At 42.6% G+C, this 16,944-nt stretch overlaps 1 protein-coding gene across 10 annotated transcripts in view; it reads right to left on the bottom strand.

Annotated features, from left to right (window-relative positions):
- The window catches only part of MYO5A (myosin VA), a 193,418-nt gene that overhangs the window by 83,851 nt on the left and 92,623 nt on the right, over nucleotides 1–16,944 (bottom strand). For all 10 annotated transcript variants that reach the window (XM_019533553.1, XM_019533557.1, XM_019533559.1 and 7 more), the window contains exon 5: nucleotides 6,297–6,453. In XM_019533553.1, the coding sequence (XP_019389098.1) occupies nucleotides 6,297–6,453 (157 nt within the window). The remainder of the gene's footprint in view (nucleotides 1–6,296; nucleotides 6,454–16,944) is intronic.

Here is a 16,944-nt window from a genome sequence, read left to right as displayed (position 1 = left end):
AAAAAAAAAAAAAAATCAGGCAGTTTTCACTAGGAGAGAGTTTAAGGTATGCTGTTTAGGAACTGAAACCAGTAGTCAGAGGTGTGTCCCACCCAGTGGAGATGGAGTTAAGATCTGGTGGCAAGGCAGAAAGTCATTTGCTGCTGGCTACCTATAACTTGTACAGGAATGGGCCAGGAAGAAATGTAGCTTGGATCTGTGATGCCCCTCTGAAGTTCTTATATCATACCACAAGCTTATCAAAAGAAAATGGAGGAAAAGGAGGGACACTCTGGTCATGGATGGCATTTTTGTGAATGCAACTCTAAAGTAAAGAATACATGAGGTTAATTGGTGCCTCTGGGCCTAGAGTAGTTTGGTTTCATCCCTGACTTGTTATCACCACCTTACTGATTTATAATTAACAATCTTCACTGATATACAAACTAGAGAAAAATTGTCAGCAGAACTGTTGAGACGCACAATGTGAGATATAGATACACAATGCATAATGCAGGGATGCAGAACAAAGCGCTTTCTTTCCTGCAAGAAGCTAGTACAATGCTCATTATTCAGCAGTTGACATCTAGGAATTACTAAGGATACCTACAAAGGCTACACAGGAACAGCATAAAGAGTTATTTAGTTCTGATAAAGCAGATTGCTTTTCTATCATATTCTACAGCATCTAATATATAAAATAGCCAATTGTATCAAGTGCAGAACCATACTAAAGTACATCATAACTATGGAATGTAAAGTTGGGGGTATGGCCTACTTTTCTGGTTCATGTAGCCACTCTGTAGACACTTTGTACTGAAATAAAAACAAGAAAGATAACGCTGACCAAATGACAATTATTAAATATCCATATATTCAGATTTTTCAACTGTGCAAGCAAAGACCAGTACTTGCTCAGCACTGGCAGGGGTGCTGATTAGTATATAGGAGCCAGAGCCTTGCAAAAGGGGCATGAAGCTGCAGCAGTAGCATGTATAAATAGAGGCAAAGATTACATGAGTAGATTGTGTATTTCTGCATTTCTAACAATTTAGCTCTGAATGCCACATAGGTCTCTAAATAGTTAAAACCACTGGGCACTTCTACACATGCTCTGGGGGCAGGGGTAGCTGGCACGTGCTTTAATTAGAGCAGCTCCAAGAGCCGCTCTAACTAAAACACCACAGCGTCTTGTGTATCCATGTCTCCACACTTCAAAATGGTGGTGAGGGCCCTTAATTTTAATTACCATGCTTGAACAGGTTCAATTAATGAGTCTGTTCCAACACACTCCACACTTGCATACAGGCATCCACTGCTTTTAAACATGCACTGCTGCATTGTGAATAGCTGTGTGATGGTACGTTTAAAAAAGCAACAATTGCTGTTCTGACTTATTCCTGAGAAAATTAATTCCTTCTCATGTATGCTCAAGCCTCAAGGTTTAGATGCATAAAATCTGCAATTTAAAATATTTTGTAAATTACGTTTTTAAGCCACTGGCACTGTAAACATGATGGTGTACTAATAAAGTAAGTAATGAGTACTAGACAAAGAACATGACAACCATTCCTTCAGAAGTGTGTCAGAGTATAAAATATACCTTGTAAGACATCAATAATTACATACTCACAGAAGCTATTGATTACAAAATAATAAGCATTTTAAAAGTCAGTAGCACCATTCAGTACTTAATTAATCCTCTGATATTAGGAAGTACTTGGTAAATAAAAGAAAAAAAAGTGTGTCAGAAGCATTTTGGCATGAATTGTTGCAGCTCCCAAGGCTCCATTGGTTAGTATGTCCATTTTGAAGTTTGAAAAATAAAATCGCATTCTGTTTCTGACTGTTTTTTTCATGTAGGTTCTCTTTCCTGCTCCAAATTAACCATAAAATCATAAATTATATTCTTCCTAGTTTACACAAATTAATATGGTCTTCTGTTGATTCTGCAACTGCAGAGTTCAAAATGTTATTTTTGCTGCTCTACAACATACTGAAGCACAATTTCAGATTTCTTAATAAATATTTTCAGCTATGGAATGGTCGATTAAAAAAACTCATCAGATGCTTGAAATCAAGGAGAACCTCCACCCAATTATAACCATTTCAAAACTTGTTCAAATTTTATGTCTGCACTGGCTCAAGGAGGTTCACTGTCCTTTCATGTTAGCAAAGGGAATATAAACCACTATAATTTTTATTTTTAGATGTCTCAGTTAAAGATAGTCACATTTCTAGTCCTCATTCATTTTAAAATGTCTTTGTTTTGGAAATTAAATCACATAATTAGTGGCCTTTTTTTTCCCCTTTACCTTATTTTTTTCACAGAATATTTTGGTTTATGAGCTGGACTTCAACTAAACAGCTCCCGTGAACGTGAGATCAATTAGCAAATTTATCATATAAACCGGGCAAAAAATAAAGCATCTATACAGAAGGTACAAGCATTCTGTATAATACCACAGAAGGTATCTCAGCACTGGTACCACTTGTTAGTTCCCTGAGTGGTTTGTAGACCATGGAGGGCAGTAGCAAAAGATGGGGGGACTAGTCATTTCAAATAAATCATTACCTTTTTATCGCTCACTGCCGTTCTTGCAGTGAGATGAGGTATTTGATTTCCCCCTGGCCCTGGCCCTGGCTCTTTGCCTGCTCTCCAAACATACTTCTACTGCTAGGCTACCAACAGAAGTGCAGCCCCTCTAGAAACTTTTTCTTTTTTTTTCCTGTGGCAGTTGTGGCTTCCAGGGCCCCCAAACACAGGAGACCTATTCAAACGGTACTGGGCTGGCCCTGGATTGGGTCTGCCGGTAGCGTGACCCTTTGATGTAAAGCTGTCAATACGGCGCGAGCAAACACATGCATCGGAGGCATGAAGATGGCCAAAATAATTCTCATCCCCCCATGATGATCAAGTCTGGCCTAATTCCTTGGCATTTTATTTAAAAATGCATCTCAACATCTCTCTTAGTGAGTGACTCAGCTACAGCTGATTTTAAAACTCCAAGAGTGAATCTGTGTTCTTTAAGGAAGCCGATATAAGAACAGCAATCTTTTGGAATAGTATGCAGTGTTTATCTCTGGGAGTAGTGCACCACACAACCTTGTTTTGAAATGCCACACAGCACTGCAAACCAGGCAGAATTACCTTATGAGAGAACACATCAAAACCACATGTGTCACAGTTGTGCTAGGGCAGTTATAGCGCCATCTGTGCTTTTTGGGTGTCAAGAAGTGCTTGAGCAAGGAGGAAAGAAGGAATAAAACAGAGTTTAAAAATACTGGAAAGTAAAACCTGGCAGCATTTGCAACCGAGTTGCAGAATTTCATAAAATTCACTATCTTTAAAATGCATGCCTGTGATGAATCGTATTACCTTGAAAAGATGCTGCCTCTCTTACCACTTGTTAATATCCACCAGTACCTCTACTGTACACAAAACCTCAATATCAACCAAATCATAAAGCAGTGAACTTGTTTCTTAGGTCAAATAAAATTGTTTTCAGCACAGAACCATTTCTCTTAAAGAATTCCCCCAATACACAGTTTTTCTATTGTGAATAAAGGCTCATTACAGTTCCTTAACCAACCAACATCTCTGCTACAGTTTGAAGCTACAGGAAATGCTGGTAAGTGAGAAATAGCTAAATGGTCATAAATATGAGAATGATAAATAATAACTGTTTTCACTGAGTCATGAGATGTGATTGCAGAGCCTCTGGCCATTATTTTTGAAAACTTGTGGCGGTAGGGAATAGTCCCGGATGACTGGAAAAGAACAAATATAGTGCTCATCTTTAAAAAAGGGAAAATGGAGGATATCCAGGGAACTACAGACTAGTCCACCTCACCTCAGTCCCTGGAAAAATCATGAAGTAGGTCCTCAAGGAATTCATTTCTAAGCACTTGGAGGAGACTAAAAAGTGATTAGGTATGGTCACCACGGATTCACCAAGGGCAAGTCATGCCTGACTAACCTGACTGCCTTTTATGATGAGATGACTGACTCTCTGGATGCAGGGAGAGCAGTGGACATGATATACCTTGACTTTAGCAAGGCTTTTGATACAGTCTCTGACAACTTTCTCGCAAGCAAGCTAAAGAAGTGTAGGTATAGTATGAGTGGACTGTAAGATGGATAGAAAACGGAATGGATTGTTGGGCTCAGAGGGTATTAGTCAATGACTCAATGTCTAGTTGGCAGCCAGTATCAAGTAGACTACCCCAGGGATCAGTCCTGGGACTGGTTTTGTCCAATATCTTCATCAGGGACATGAAAGATGGAGAAGTGCACCCTCAGCAAGTTTGCAGATGACACCAAGCTGAGAGGGAAGAGTAGATATGCTGAAGGGTAGGGCTAGTATTCAGAAAGACCTCGACATATTGGAGGATGGGCCAAAAGAAATCTCATGAGGTTCAATACAGACAAATGCAAAGTCCTGCACTTAGGATGAAACAATCCCATGCAACAGTATAGGCTGAGAACAGACTAGCTAAGCAGCCCTCCAGAAAAGGACCTGGGGGGTTACAGTGGACAATGAGCTGGATACAAGCCACCAGTATGCCCTTGTTGCCAGGAAGGCTAACAGCCTCCTGGGCTACATTAGTAGGAGTATTGCCAGCACATCAGGGGATTCTGTCCCTCTGTTTGGCATTGGTGAGGCCACATCTGGAGTACTGTGTTCAGTTTTGGGCCCCCCACTACAAAAAGGACGTCAACGAATTGGAGAGAGTACTGTTGAGGACAGAGAAAATGGTTAGATTGTCTAGGGCATATGACTTATGAGGAGACTGAGGGAACTCGACTTATTTAGTCTAGAGACTGAGGGGTGATTTAACAGCAACCTTCAACTACGTGAAGGGTGGTTACAAAGAGGATGGAGCAGCGGTTCCAAAACTCTGACAGATTGCTCACAACCAATTTAAAACAATACAACCTTAAGTACCACCAGCAAATTTTTGTCATATAAAGTAATTATAATAAATCTGTTAATGCATATCACTGATAGGTTGTCTGTGTACCACTGGTGGTACCCATAACAAAGATTGGGAGCCGGTAAGCTAAAAACTGTTCTCAGTGGAGGTGGATGATAGAATAAGAAGCAATGGTCTCAAGTTGCAGCAAGGGAAGTTTAGGCTCGATATTAGGAAAAACCCTTGCACAAGGAGGGTAGTGAAGCACTGGAACAGATTACCCAGAGAGGTTGTGGAATCTCCTTCCTTGGAGGTTTTTAAGATCTGGCTAGACAAAAGTCTGGCTGGGGTGATATAGTTGGGGACGGTCCAGCTTTTGAGCATGGGGTTGGACTAGACGACCTACTCAGATCCCTTTAAACTCTCATTTTCTATGATTCTATGAGATCTGGATAACCCTGCTCCAGTGGCATAGACACTGGAAGCCCAGAGGTTGAGAGTTCAAAGCCATAGCAGAAGCACTCACAGTGTGGCCATGTCAGATTCAAATGAATTTGTGAATTCTGCTAAATACCCTCACATAAGGATATGAGAAAGGAAAGGATGACATCTGGATTTCCAAGTGTCCTCTTCATCTGTGTGCAGAAAAATGATTCTGCAGCAATAGGGAAATTACTTGTTTTTCTTTAAATTTATCAGCAACAGTCTTACCTCTAGCCCAAAAGAATATGGAATTCAAATGTAACCTAGCAAGTTAATAGTGTGATGCTTCAGATTGTCCAGGAAATTGAAAAGTTATCGTGAAATTAATTACTGCAGAAAGAATTTTCTTGGCTTTTTCATAAGCAATATATTACTTGGTTGCAAGAATCAACTTCTTATACTTTAAGCATATTTTCACTTCGTCCTCCCAGTAAGATACAGCTCATAAAACTGAACATTTCATATGCAAGCTAATGATTCCCCTGAAACTATACTTCGTTACCTTTCTACTGTCTCATTCAAATTTCTACAAATAAAAACAGACGTTTTAGCCTTCTGTAGATTTTACAAATACACCCATTCTATTACTTACTCATTGGACAACCACTCTTATAAGTCTTAATAGATTTTAAAACAATTTTTGCTTAGAATTGAATTGAAATGATTTTTTTTTTAATTTACTTAATTTTTCACATACTCTCTTTTCTTTATCTACCAATGAATACTGCAGGAAGATAACTTAGAAGACTCTCTGGAAAATACATATTCCCATAATAAATGACATTGTGCTAATCTTTGTAAACTTTATCTTCAGTCCAGTTTGACTGCCTCTGGAGAAAACTTTTCTGTTTGCTGAATATTTGAGTTAGTCCACAGAATAATGACCCCAACGAGTAAAGACTGGGTACATCTCTTACCTCCATGATGGGGTTGGAAGCTAGCACTTTCTCCTCAACATTAGCTTCACTCGCAGAACCACTCACAGTGGCAAAATATCTCATGGCATACTTAGCAGAGACTGTCTTTCCTGCTCCAGATTCTCCACTTACAATGATTGACTGATTCCGTTCATCTCTGAAACGCAGAGACATGTTAATTAGCAGCTGTTCTCTAAAAAAATACTTTTTCTTGTGCATCCAACCTAGCAACAGCCCTCATTACAGATGGTAATGGTATATATATTATACATGCATCAGGTAAAAAAAAAAAAAAAAAAGATATTAGTAATCTAGTCTTTTTGGAGGGCTAATTGGCTCTGTATATGGCCAGTATAGTAATTTAGAACTGGCACTGCTGTTACAGTCTGCCCTGTCATTACATTGCCTTTAAAGAACTTGACCCTATGGCATATTAATTGGGATTTCATCCTGTTATTTCAATAATAATTTGTACCTATGTAGCTTTTTCATGCCAGAATCTCCTGGTGTTTTACTAAATTACTAGTAATTATTAGTATTTTCATTTTACAGACATGAAAATCAGTGACAGAACCAGAACCAGAAAACAGGTGTTCTAATACCCACTCTTTTGATGTAAACAGTAGACAAGGCTTCTTATAAGACTTTCTTTGAATTTGTTAATTGAAAGGTCTTACTTGATTATTTAATAGCAGCTCTGGAACCAGGGGTCCCTTTGCAATTCCTTCTCACTTTTGTTAAAATGGTCCACTTGCTACTAAAACAGTTCTTCCTCTCCTCAAGTTGGCACTGTCCACCCCCTGGTTTCTGGAGCTTTGCAAACTGACCATCTGACAATTTCACTTGCTAAAAAGATGTAAAACCTTTAAAACATTAAAAAATATGCAAAATATATGGAGCTTATACAATGTTTTATATTTCCAAAGCAATAGAGAAACTAAAGCGTATACCTTTCAGGGTAAGTAACTATTATCTTTATTCCAAATACCAGAAAACTGAGAAAGAAAAGATAAAATATTTGATGAAGGATGTACAGAGAATCACCCACAGAACTGGCATTAGAACTCACAAGTCATTTACTCCAAAGCCCCCAAACTGAATTCTCAGGACATGATACATTTCCTGTGCAGTATTTATAAATGAATGCCCAGGTGGATGGATTCAGACAGCATATATCCAGCCTGCCCAGTCTGCCAGATGGAATGAAGGAATAAATATAATTTATAATTTACTAGCCTAATAAACATCAATTAATCAATCAATCAAAGCCTCCTCTCAGAACACCTGGAGGAAAAGGGCAGGAATTATGGGGATGGAGGAGGTTCCTAGTCCTGGGGAATAACTTAAAACTACACCCTGCTGAGGCTGGATGGTGTGGTGGGGCTGCCTCCCCAGTGAAGGGTGAGTCTGGGGTGCCAGAAAGCCTCAGCCCTGCTGCCTTGTAGATACCCTGTGGAGGGAAAAGGATAGGGAAGCACACCTTGACAGAAAAGCCCAGGGGCCCAGGCCCACTGAGTGAGTCTTGAGGCAGGACGCAGGCCCGTTGTGTGGGGCCTGGAAAAGGGTCCAGGTATGTCTACAGACACCCAAGGCCTGAGTGGACTGTAAGCCAAGAGTAGGGTCCAGGCACATCTGCGGACACCTGAGGCCCACAGGGTGTAAGGTCCCATAGCCCCAGCGAGGGGGGCAGAGTAGCGGCCAGCAGCCATGTAGAATAGGGCCTTATGGGGCCTGAAGGACTGCACGTGGGCTGACCAGAGTTGCCAGAGCTGAGGCCCTAATGCAGGGACATGAGTTGAGGCCCCAGCGAGGGGATACTGTGGCCAAGGTAAGTCTTTGGATCTCTGAGGCCACGTTTGGGCCAGAGGCTGAGTGTGGCTCAGCAATGTAGCTGGGAGAGTAATAGTCAATAGTGATTTCTTTGGAAGCCATCTACAAGGCATGGGACATGGTAAAGGGGAGGCTGGAGCCATATATTACACCCTTGACATCAGGCATTAAAAAGGGAAACCTCCCACCTTGTTAACTTCTAAATGCTTCTATCAAAGGTGTAGCAGGAGAGGCAGGTGGGAGGACTTCCCTAAGATCGGCCTCGAGATGGCCCTGTCACAAGAAGTTACACATACACTGGTTTAAGCCATCAGAAACTGGTTTAAACCTGCAACAGAACAGAAGTTTAGTGCATGTAAACCAGTTTCAAAGGCTAAGTACAGACAGTCAAAAAGCCTGTGGCTGAATGGATCCAATCTTTGCAGGTTAGTCTAAACTGCAGAGATTAAATTGAAACAGAATTGAACAGATATTTACCTTTGATTCAGGAAATGCAGCCACATGCCTGCAGTTGCAGTGGCTCAGCCCAGAAGTCAGGGAGTGCTAAAGTACGACTCTCTGGTATGTAGCCAGCAGGGCTGGGTGTGTTTGTTTCCTCTTCCTGCTGCACCTGAGGTCTCTGGGATTTGCAGTCCACAATCACAGCAGCAGGATTTTGCAGGGTTACTTATCACTTCCTCTTCCTGCTTCCAGGTGCCTCTGGGATTTGTAATCCACAGTCGCAGACAGCACTAAGTTTGAGTAGGGAAAGAGGTGTTTAACCTCCCTCCCTGGCCCCAGACCCCAGCTGTGGTTTGCTAGGGGGCAGTACCCCCCTGCTGCAGATGAGGCTGCATCCCCAGCCAGGTTTGCCCCCCCACTCCGACCCCCCCCCCAGCACAGCCAGCCCTCACTATACCAGGTAGGGAGCAGAGGGGCAGGGCCAACCCTTCTCTTTGGAACAGACAGCACACCCTAGTGCAGTCCAAGGCTATAAAACATTCTGGGATGCTGGAGGACTCTGACTGAACTTAAACTAGGAAGGAGTCTGGGACAGAAGTTTCATAAACTGGTTTGACCCAAATTAGTTAAGTCTGATACTACACTCAACAAGGAGTATCTTAAGCCAGTTTCAGCCATTTTGAAACTGGCTTATGTGCACTGAGCTTCTCTTCTGTTACAGTTAAGCCAGTTTCTGATCACTTAAAATGGCTTATGTGTAACTTCTTTCCCTATTCAAAATGGTTGAAACTGGTTTAAGATAAACCTGGTTGAATGTACAGTAGTATCACACTTAACCGATTTGGGTCAAACTGGTTTATAGAACTTCTGTCCCAGATTCCCTGGTTCAAGTTAAATCACAGTACCCCAGCATCCCAACATGCTTTTCTGCTTTGTGCTGTGCTGTCTGCTCCAGCAGAGAAGGGTTGGGTGGAGGGGGGGGGGAGAAAGAGGCAGGGACTATCCCCTCCCAGGCAAACCTCAGCTGGGGTCTGGGGCCAGAGATGGGGGCTAAACTTCCTTTCCCATAAGTACAGAGCTGCCTTGCTCTGCTAAAAGCTTACTGCTGGTGGCAACTGTGGACTACAAATCCCAGAGGCACCCGGAAGCAGGAAGAGGAAGTGATGAGCAACCCTGCAGAGTCCTGCTACTGTGATTCTGGACTGCAAATCCTAGAGACCTCGGGGTCAATAGGAAGAAGCAGCGAACACACAGCCCATGCTCTGCCAGACAGCCCTGCTCTAGAGCTCCCCAGCTTCTGGCCTGAGCAACTGTAGGTGTGTGGCTACATTTCCTAAATCAAGAGTGAATGTCTTTCCAGTTGTTTCTCAGTTTAATCTCTGCAGTTTAGACTAACCTGCAAAGACTGAACTGATTCAGCCTCAGGCTTTTTGACTATTTGTACTTAGCCTGTGTGTTCTCAGCTTCTGGTTCATCAGTATACTGTGCGTGAATGAAAACAGCCACAGTTGTGTAACTGTCAGAAGTTAAGATGACTGGTTCAGAAGGAAAAAAATAAAATCACAACAAAATCATTCAGCATGAAGTCCAGCAACCATTAATGTACCCACACTGTGCAATACTGCATCTGTTTATATCTTATGAAAAGAAGGGCCACTCTCATGGCTGGAGTTGCTGGTCTTCAAAAATCCTTTCAGCACAGAAATCAAAGCCAGCTCTTTTGGCAGCCAAAGTCTAGTGCACACTCCAGTCTGAATAAGGAAGGCTGTGTGGGACTCCCTGCAGCAAACGTCAAGAATTTGCATCAAGAGAAAGAGCGGAAGAGTCCAGCTCCTTCGTCATTCCTTCATTACTGAGATTTACTCTAGGAGCATCAAAAGACAGAGGAGAGTAAGACTATTTTGTATATATCAGGAGATCGTGTGAATAAAGCCCGTTGCTGGAGATGAAAAGGGGAACTAGAAATAAGTCTGTAGTGGCTCTTCTTATGGATCTGAAAGAAGCCCAGTGTTATTATTATTATTATTTTTTGGTTTAACCTGTATGACCGGCAATGAGCTGGTTCTTTCTTATGTAGGCAGCCTCAGCTTTTTGTCAAGAGTGGGCCAGAAGTAGAAAAAAAATCTATTAGTAAGAGGTTTTTCACATTTCTTCCTCCTGTACTCTGTCACACAGAAAGAAGAAATTTTCACTGCTCTTAGAATACTTTTTCATGGTGCAGTCTCAGAAGCTGTATGACCCAGATGATAAATTTGCAATGGGATTACAAATCTTTTATATCTGCATCAACAGCTTTCTTTCAAATGAGGCCCATATTTATCAGAAGTCATTACCCATGTGAAAATTAAGTGGCATATTAAATTTCAGTCTAGTTCCTGAACGACAGGAGCCACATAAAAACAAAACAACCCATCACCACAAACCACATTGCCATCAGGACAGTAAAAGATGTGGCAGAAGTCTCAACAGAGAAACCACAGACTGAACAGCTTTTACTCCTTTACTGTCTCCAGAGCAGTGGTCAGCAATGTCTTTAGGATGCAGTCTAGTGTGACCCAGTTTGGGTCAGAGGTGGGTGGGAAGGCAGTTGCTGGCCCCATGGCAGCCCAGGAAAAGTACCTACATCTGGTGCTTTTCCTTCAACAACACGGGTAGTACCATAGCTGGATCTTCCTGTGGTGGCAGGTGAAAGTGACTCCTGCCACAGCCCCCAGCTGCTGAAGCCCCACATCTCCAGGCTGGATCAAATGGCTCTTAGGGCAGAATCCAGCCTGCAGGCCATAGGGTACTGGCTTGTATTCAAAAGGAAATTCCTCCAGGAGTAGGCTAGGGATGAGTGGCAGAGCAATCCAGGGAGAATCATACTGTTGAGTACACTCTACCCTGCACTCTAGTAAAGGACTTTTGCTCCTTATTACCCAGAGAAAGACTCTCTGAAATTATTTCATTAAAAAACTTCTAAAGTAGTGTCACTACTTAGGATTTGGATTAGATGTCCACATGCCAAGTCTTAATACTGCAGCTATCTACCTATATTATACATCTGTTCACTTGTTTGCAAAACTGTAATGTTTGAGTTTGTAACATTATAAATCCTTGATGTATATATTTATAATAGAAATGCTGACAAACCACATCTCAAGTGCCAGGAATGAACCATCATAACAAAAAAAAAAGTCTCAATCTATTAATTATGCACCTCACATCTAGCACAAATAAAAGAAGGCTGTCTGGGCTCAGTCTTCTTCCCTAACTACAAGACATTCAGAGTAGAATATGACCAGGACAGGCTTGGCCCAAAGAGGTTCTATATGAGATGGAAAGTCGCTGCTGTTTATGTTGCAACAAATGCTCCTGCTTGTGAAAGTGATGGAAATCATGAGAAATAAAAGTCTCTCTCATTGTGTGTATTCAGAGCCTCCTTGCACTGTCCTACCAGAACTCAATGTTGCTCAGAACAGCTCTTGTCTTTAAAAGTACACAAGTCCATTGTTTTGCATTAAAACACTGGAGTGACTAGCCTCTAACAAGAGATCCTTGTTTCTTTGTCCTCCAGATTTTTGCCAGAGGAGGATAGGAAAAAATACCAAAACTTCCAAGATTTCACTTTGCATTTAAGTAAGAAGAAAATGGGATGACAATGCTTTGGGCTAGGATAAGCCCAACTCCAGGAGAAAAGAAGTACCAAGTCTGGCTTGGGCTGCAATATATGGAGAATATGTTTTTATAAAATACAAATGGAAATTAGAAATGGCTTGAAAACACATGCCTGTTTTTGCTGAGATACGGAATGAATGACCTAATTTTTTTTTGTCTTATACACAAGATCTTAATACAGTCTACTACTTCTACAATTCTCTATTTCATTAAAATCGAAGGCTAAGATTTTCTGAAGTGATCAACATCGACTGAACTCCAACACCACTGAAAATACTTGCATTGACCTTAGTGGGAACAGAGTTCGATTACTGCTGGACATTTTTAGTATGAATGGGGGTTAAGATTTTCAAAGCTATGGAAACAGTTATTTTGGAGTACAGCTACCTATTATCTCAATGAACTCTGCCAGCATAATATTCCAACATATTTTAGTATGCTGCTGAATCAGATGGAGAGGTACATATGAATAAGAATATGAATTTTAAAAAAAAATCTGGGTCAAACCTGATGCTTCCCAACTCGGGCATGAAGTATAAAATGCAGGTCCAAGGCTGAAGTTTGTATAAACCCTTTCCAAAGCTGCAGTCACCTAAATTGGTTCAAACAGACCTGAATCATTCTGTGAAACTACACAATAGATTACTGCAGTCCAGTGTGCAATAGGGAGGCTGTGCTATTTTACATTGAAGGACACAGTTTTAGGAAGTACTCTGGGAAAAGAAGTGGGTCCAGAATTACAGACAACCTCCTTCTTATACAAATGTGCATAATAGCATACTTACAACACTTTCTAGCACTGCTGGCAGCAAAGCTTTAAATCAGTGGAAGGCAACCTTTATGGCATACATGCCACAAGTTAGCTCCATACCCTAACCAAGTGCTTCTCCAATCCCCTTCCCTGGCCCCCTCTGCTGTTTCTTTTCTCCCTGCCCAATCTGCTGCTCTGCTTCTTTGCTCCCTGCTCAGTCTGTCACATGCCACCTCACAGAGGCCGATCACGCTGCTTGTGGCACATATGCTGCAGGTGGTCATCTCTACTTCAATTCAGATGCAAAATTTGCTGTCAGTGTTTTTGGTTGTAGCCGTGTTAATCTAAGGACATACGGAGGAAATGTTCGCTGCTTAGATGTGATATCTTTTATTAGACCAATTTTTTCCAACTACTCAGTTGGTCTAATAAAAGGTATCACATCTAACTGAAGAACGAGATTTGCTGTCAGGTATTTGAGGTCTGGTGCTGAGCATACGCTACTTTTCGATTTTTATTGAATGGATAGTCAAAAACAATGTTTCAGAATCCCACAGATTCTAAATGCAGAAAACTTATACCGATGCCCAATGCAAAGGACCACCATACTAGTAAAACACGTATTTACAGTTTAAGCAGTGCCATGGGGCTCTTGAACAAGAACCTGTAAACAATCATCTTGATTTTGTCAAATATGCAATAATTGTGAATGCAAATAAGTATCTGGAACTGTGACAAGCCATTTCCACATAAAGCTCAAGCAGCATGTACATTTTGGTGCAACTCACTAGAAGTATGATCCAAGAGAGAGGTACCACTCTTAACTAATTAATCTTCACTAATCACCATACAAGATAGTCACTGACCACCTGCACATGGAGAAACTAAAGGAGATGGGGAGCTAAAATAGCAAAGATCAAATTATAATTGTACAAGTCTTTCTTTACAGCCCTATTTCATTCCTGTACATTGCGATTCCACCTGGATCCACCTCCTGAATCCACTAGATTTTAATGTTGAAAGGTATGTTATCTCCAGCACTACATCCATCATTTCCAAAACAAGCTCTCTCAAGGATTTTGACAGTTGAGAAAGACAGACAAAGTCTCTCTCTTTATCAGGCCTTTTCAACCTTCCTATCTGCTGTACGTCTGTCTTTCTAAGGCCTGGCCCTTTGAGCCATCAGCACTCAAAGAATTAAAGAGCTTCTCATCAATGGTTACTTCAATTAGAGCTAAAGAAGCACAGAGCTTTATCCTTTTGAATCTAATCAGCAAAACACAGGGTTTTTTTCTGGTTTTTTTTTTACATGACTGATCCTCAGGCTGTCACTCCAGCCTGTCCTTTAGGTTCAAAGCCTTAAAACAAATAAAAGTGAAATCACTATATGTAGATATATATATAGAGAGAGATGCTGTGGATTAAGCCCTGGACCTCATACATGCAAAGCATGTACATTTCTGGTAAGCTAAAGAGAAAGAAATATTTAATACTGATATGTACTTATAAAAATATAATCCCAGGACCTGACTGATCATAAAAATCAGCACTTCCTTTATGCTGAATTACCACACAAGAGATCAGCAGAGATGTTCAATGATGACCCTATCAGTATGAAAGGAGAGAGGGTAACTAGAAGACACTTCTGATACAGAGAACTTTGAAACTTGCTTCCTTTTGGATTGAAAGCAGTCCAGATCCATTGCCCTGTGGGTATGCTGCAGAGCTCATATTTTTGTAGAGGTTTTTGAAGATGGTGTCTGAAGAGGTAATACCTTCAGAGAATATTTACTCCCCACTTGTACTGCGTTGAAAGCCCTAATTAATCTTCGCCATATTTTGTAGGGTTACTTCTAGTTTCTTGTTCTTAGATAGGAAGATGTGCTTGGATTGAAGGTAAGGACACCTACAGCCTATAAAAGGCTTGTGTGTGAAGTTCTTTAAGAACAAGCAAGTAAATAATTGCCTACGGTCTGATCATGCAGAACTTGACCAGTCTAAACTCTCCATAACTTCTGTACAAAAATCAGACCTATAATAAATATGTTAATCTACCAATGACAAATTTGGTCTATTTATCTCTCTGCAGTTTCTCCTTTGCACATCTAGAACCATAGAATCAATGAGTCAGAAGGGACCTAGACAGATCATCGGGTCTGACCCCCTGCCATGAGCAGGAAGGAGCATTGGGGGGTGGCAGGGGTCATAAGACCCCAGCCAGGTGCCTGTCCAGTCTCCTCTTGAACATTTCCAGGGAAGGTGAGAGCACCACCTCTCTGGGAAGCCTATTCCAGGCTCTGGACACCCTTACCGTGAAGTGGTTCTTCCTAATATCTAACCTAAACCTATCCTCCCTCAGCTTGTGGCCATTGTTCCTGGTGAACAGACTTTCCCCGAGTCCCTGCTGGTGGCCCCGATAAGGCTGTAGGCAACCACAAGATTCCCCCCTCAGTTTCCTCTTGCAGAGACTGAAGAGATTCAGGTCCCTCAGCCTTTCCTCATAGGGCTGGCCCGGGAGGCCCCCAACGATATGAGTGGCCCTCCTCTGGACCCTCTCCAGGCTCTCCACGTCCCTCTTGAAGTGCGGTGCCCAGAACTGGACACAGTACTACAGCTGCGGCCTGACCAGTGCCACATAGAGGGGGAGCAAGACCTCTCTGCACCTGTTAGTGATGTCCCTGTTGATGCAGGACAGGGTGCGGTTGGCTCTGCATTGGCGACTCATTCATCCTGGAATCAATCCTGACTTCAAGATCCCTCTCTGCCTCTGTGCTGCTGAAAGGGTCAGCCCCTAACCTATAACTATAATGCTGGTTCCCTCTCCCCAGGTGCAGCACCCTGCACTTGTCCTTGTTGAACCGCATCCTGTTCAGATTCGCCCACTTCTCTAACCTATCCAGGTCTGCCTGGATGCCGTCCCTGCCTGCCGGTGTATTCCCTTTACCCCACAGCTTGGTGTCATCAGAAAACTTGAACAGGGTTCTCTCCACACCCTCGTCCAGGTCGCTAATGAAGATGTTGAACAGCACCAGCCCAAGGACCAAGCCCCGGGGGACTCCGCTGCCCATACCCTCCCAGGTCGACATTGACCCGTCCACCACCACCCTCTGGGTGCGCCGCTGGAGCCACTTTGCCACCCATGTGACCATGCATTCGTCAGTGCTGCAGTCCCTCAGCTTTCCCACCAGAATTAGGTGGGACACTGTGTCGAAGGCCTTCTGGAAGTCCAAGAAGATGACATCGACTTCCTCCTTCCCATCTAAGCTCTTTGTTAGCTGGTCATAGAAAGAGACCAGGTTAGTCAGGCAGGATTGGCCTGGCACAAACTCGTGTTGGTTACCCCTCAACATCACTTCCCCTGCAGGGCTCTCACAAATGTGGCCCTTGATAATTTTTTCAAAGACCTTCCCCAGGATAGAAGTGAGGCTGACTGGCCTGTAGTTGCCAGGCTCTTCCTTCCTCCCCTTCTTGAAAATAGGGACCACATTGGCCCTTTTCCAGTCCTCAGGGACTTGGCCTGAGCACCAGGAGTCCTCGAACAGCCGTGCTAATGGCTCTGCAATGACACCAGCCAATTCCCTCAGCACCCGCGGATGAAGGTCATCTGGGCTCACTGACTTGGGTACATCTAAGCCCTCCAGCTAATCCTTAACTAGGTCTGAACTAACAGTTGGAGGACTCGCATCCTTTCCGGGCCTCTCTACGCTATCACCCGAGAGCACCCCATTGTCAGCGGACAGGAACACAGAGGCAAAGAACTTGTTGAAGAGTTCTGCCTTCTCTCGCGCGTCCATCACCAACTGCCCTGCCCCGCCTCATAGGGGTCCAATGTTACCCCGAGACTTCTTCTTGCTATCTATATACTTGAAGAAGGACTTTTTGTTATCCTTAATCCCAGAAGCTAATCTAAGCTCCAGTGCTGCTTTAGCCTTCCTTACCAAATCCCTACAAGCTCGGGTCAGGGTGCTG

This window comes from Crocodylus porosus, unplaced genomic scaffold (genome assembly GCF_001723895.1).
Source record: "Crocodylus porosus isolate Cpor-Errol unplaced genomic scaffold, CroPor_comp1, whole genome shotgun sequence".
NCBI classification, from domain to species: domain Eukaryota; kingdom Metazoa; phylum Chordata; order Crocodylia; family Crocodylidae; genus Crocodylus; species Crocodylus porosus.
This window is presented reverse-complemented; position numbering and strand designations above follow the sequence as displayed.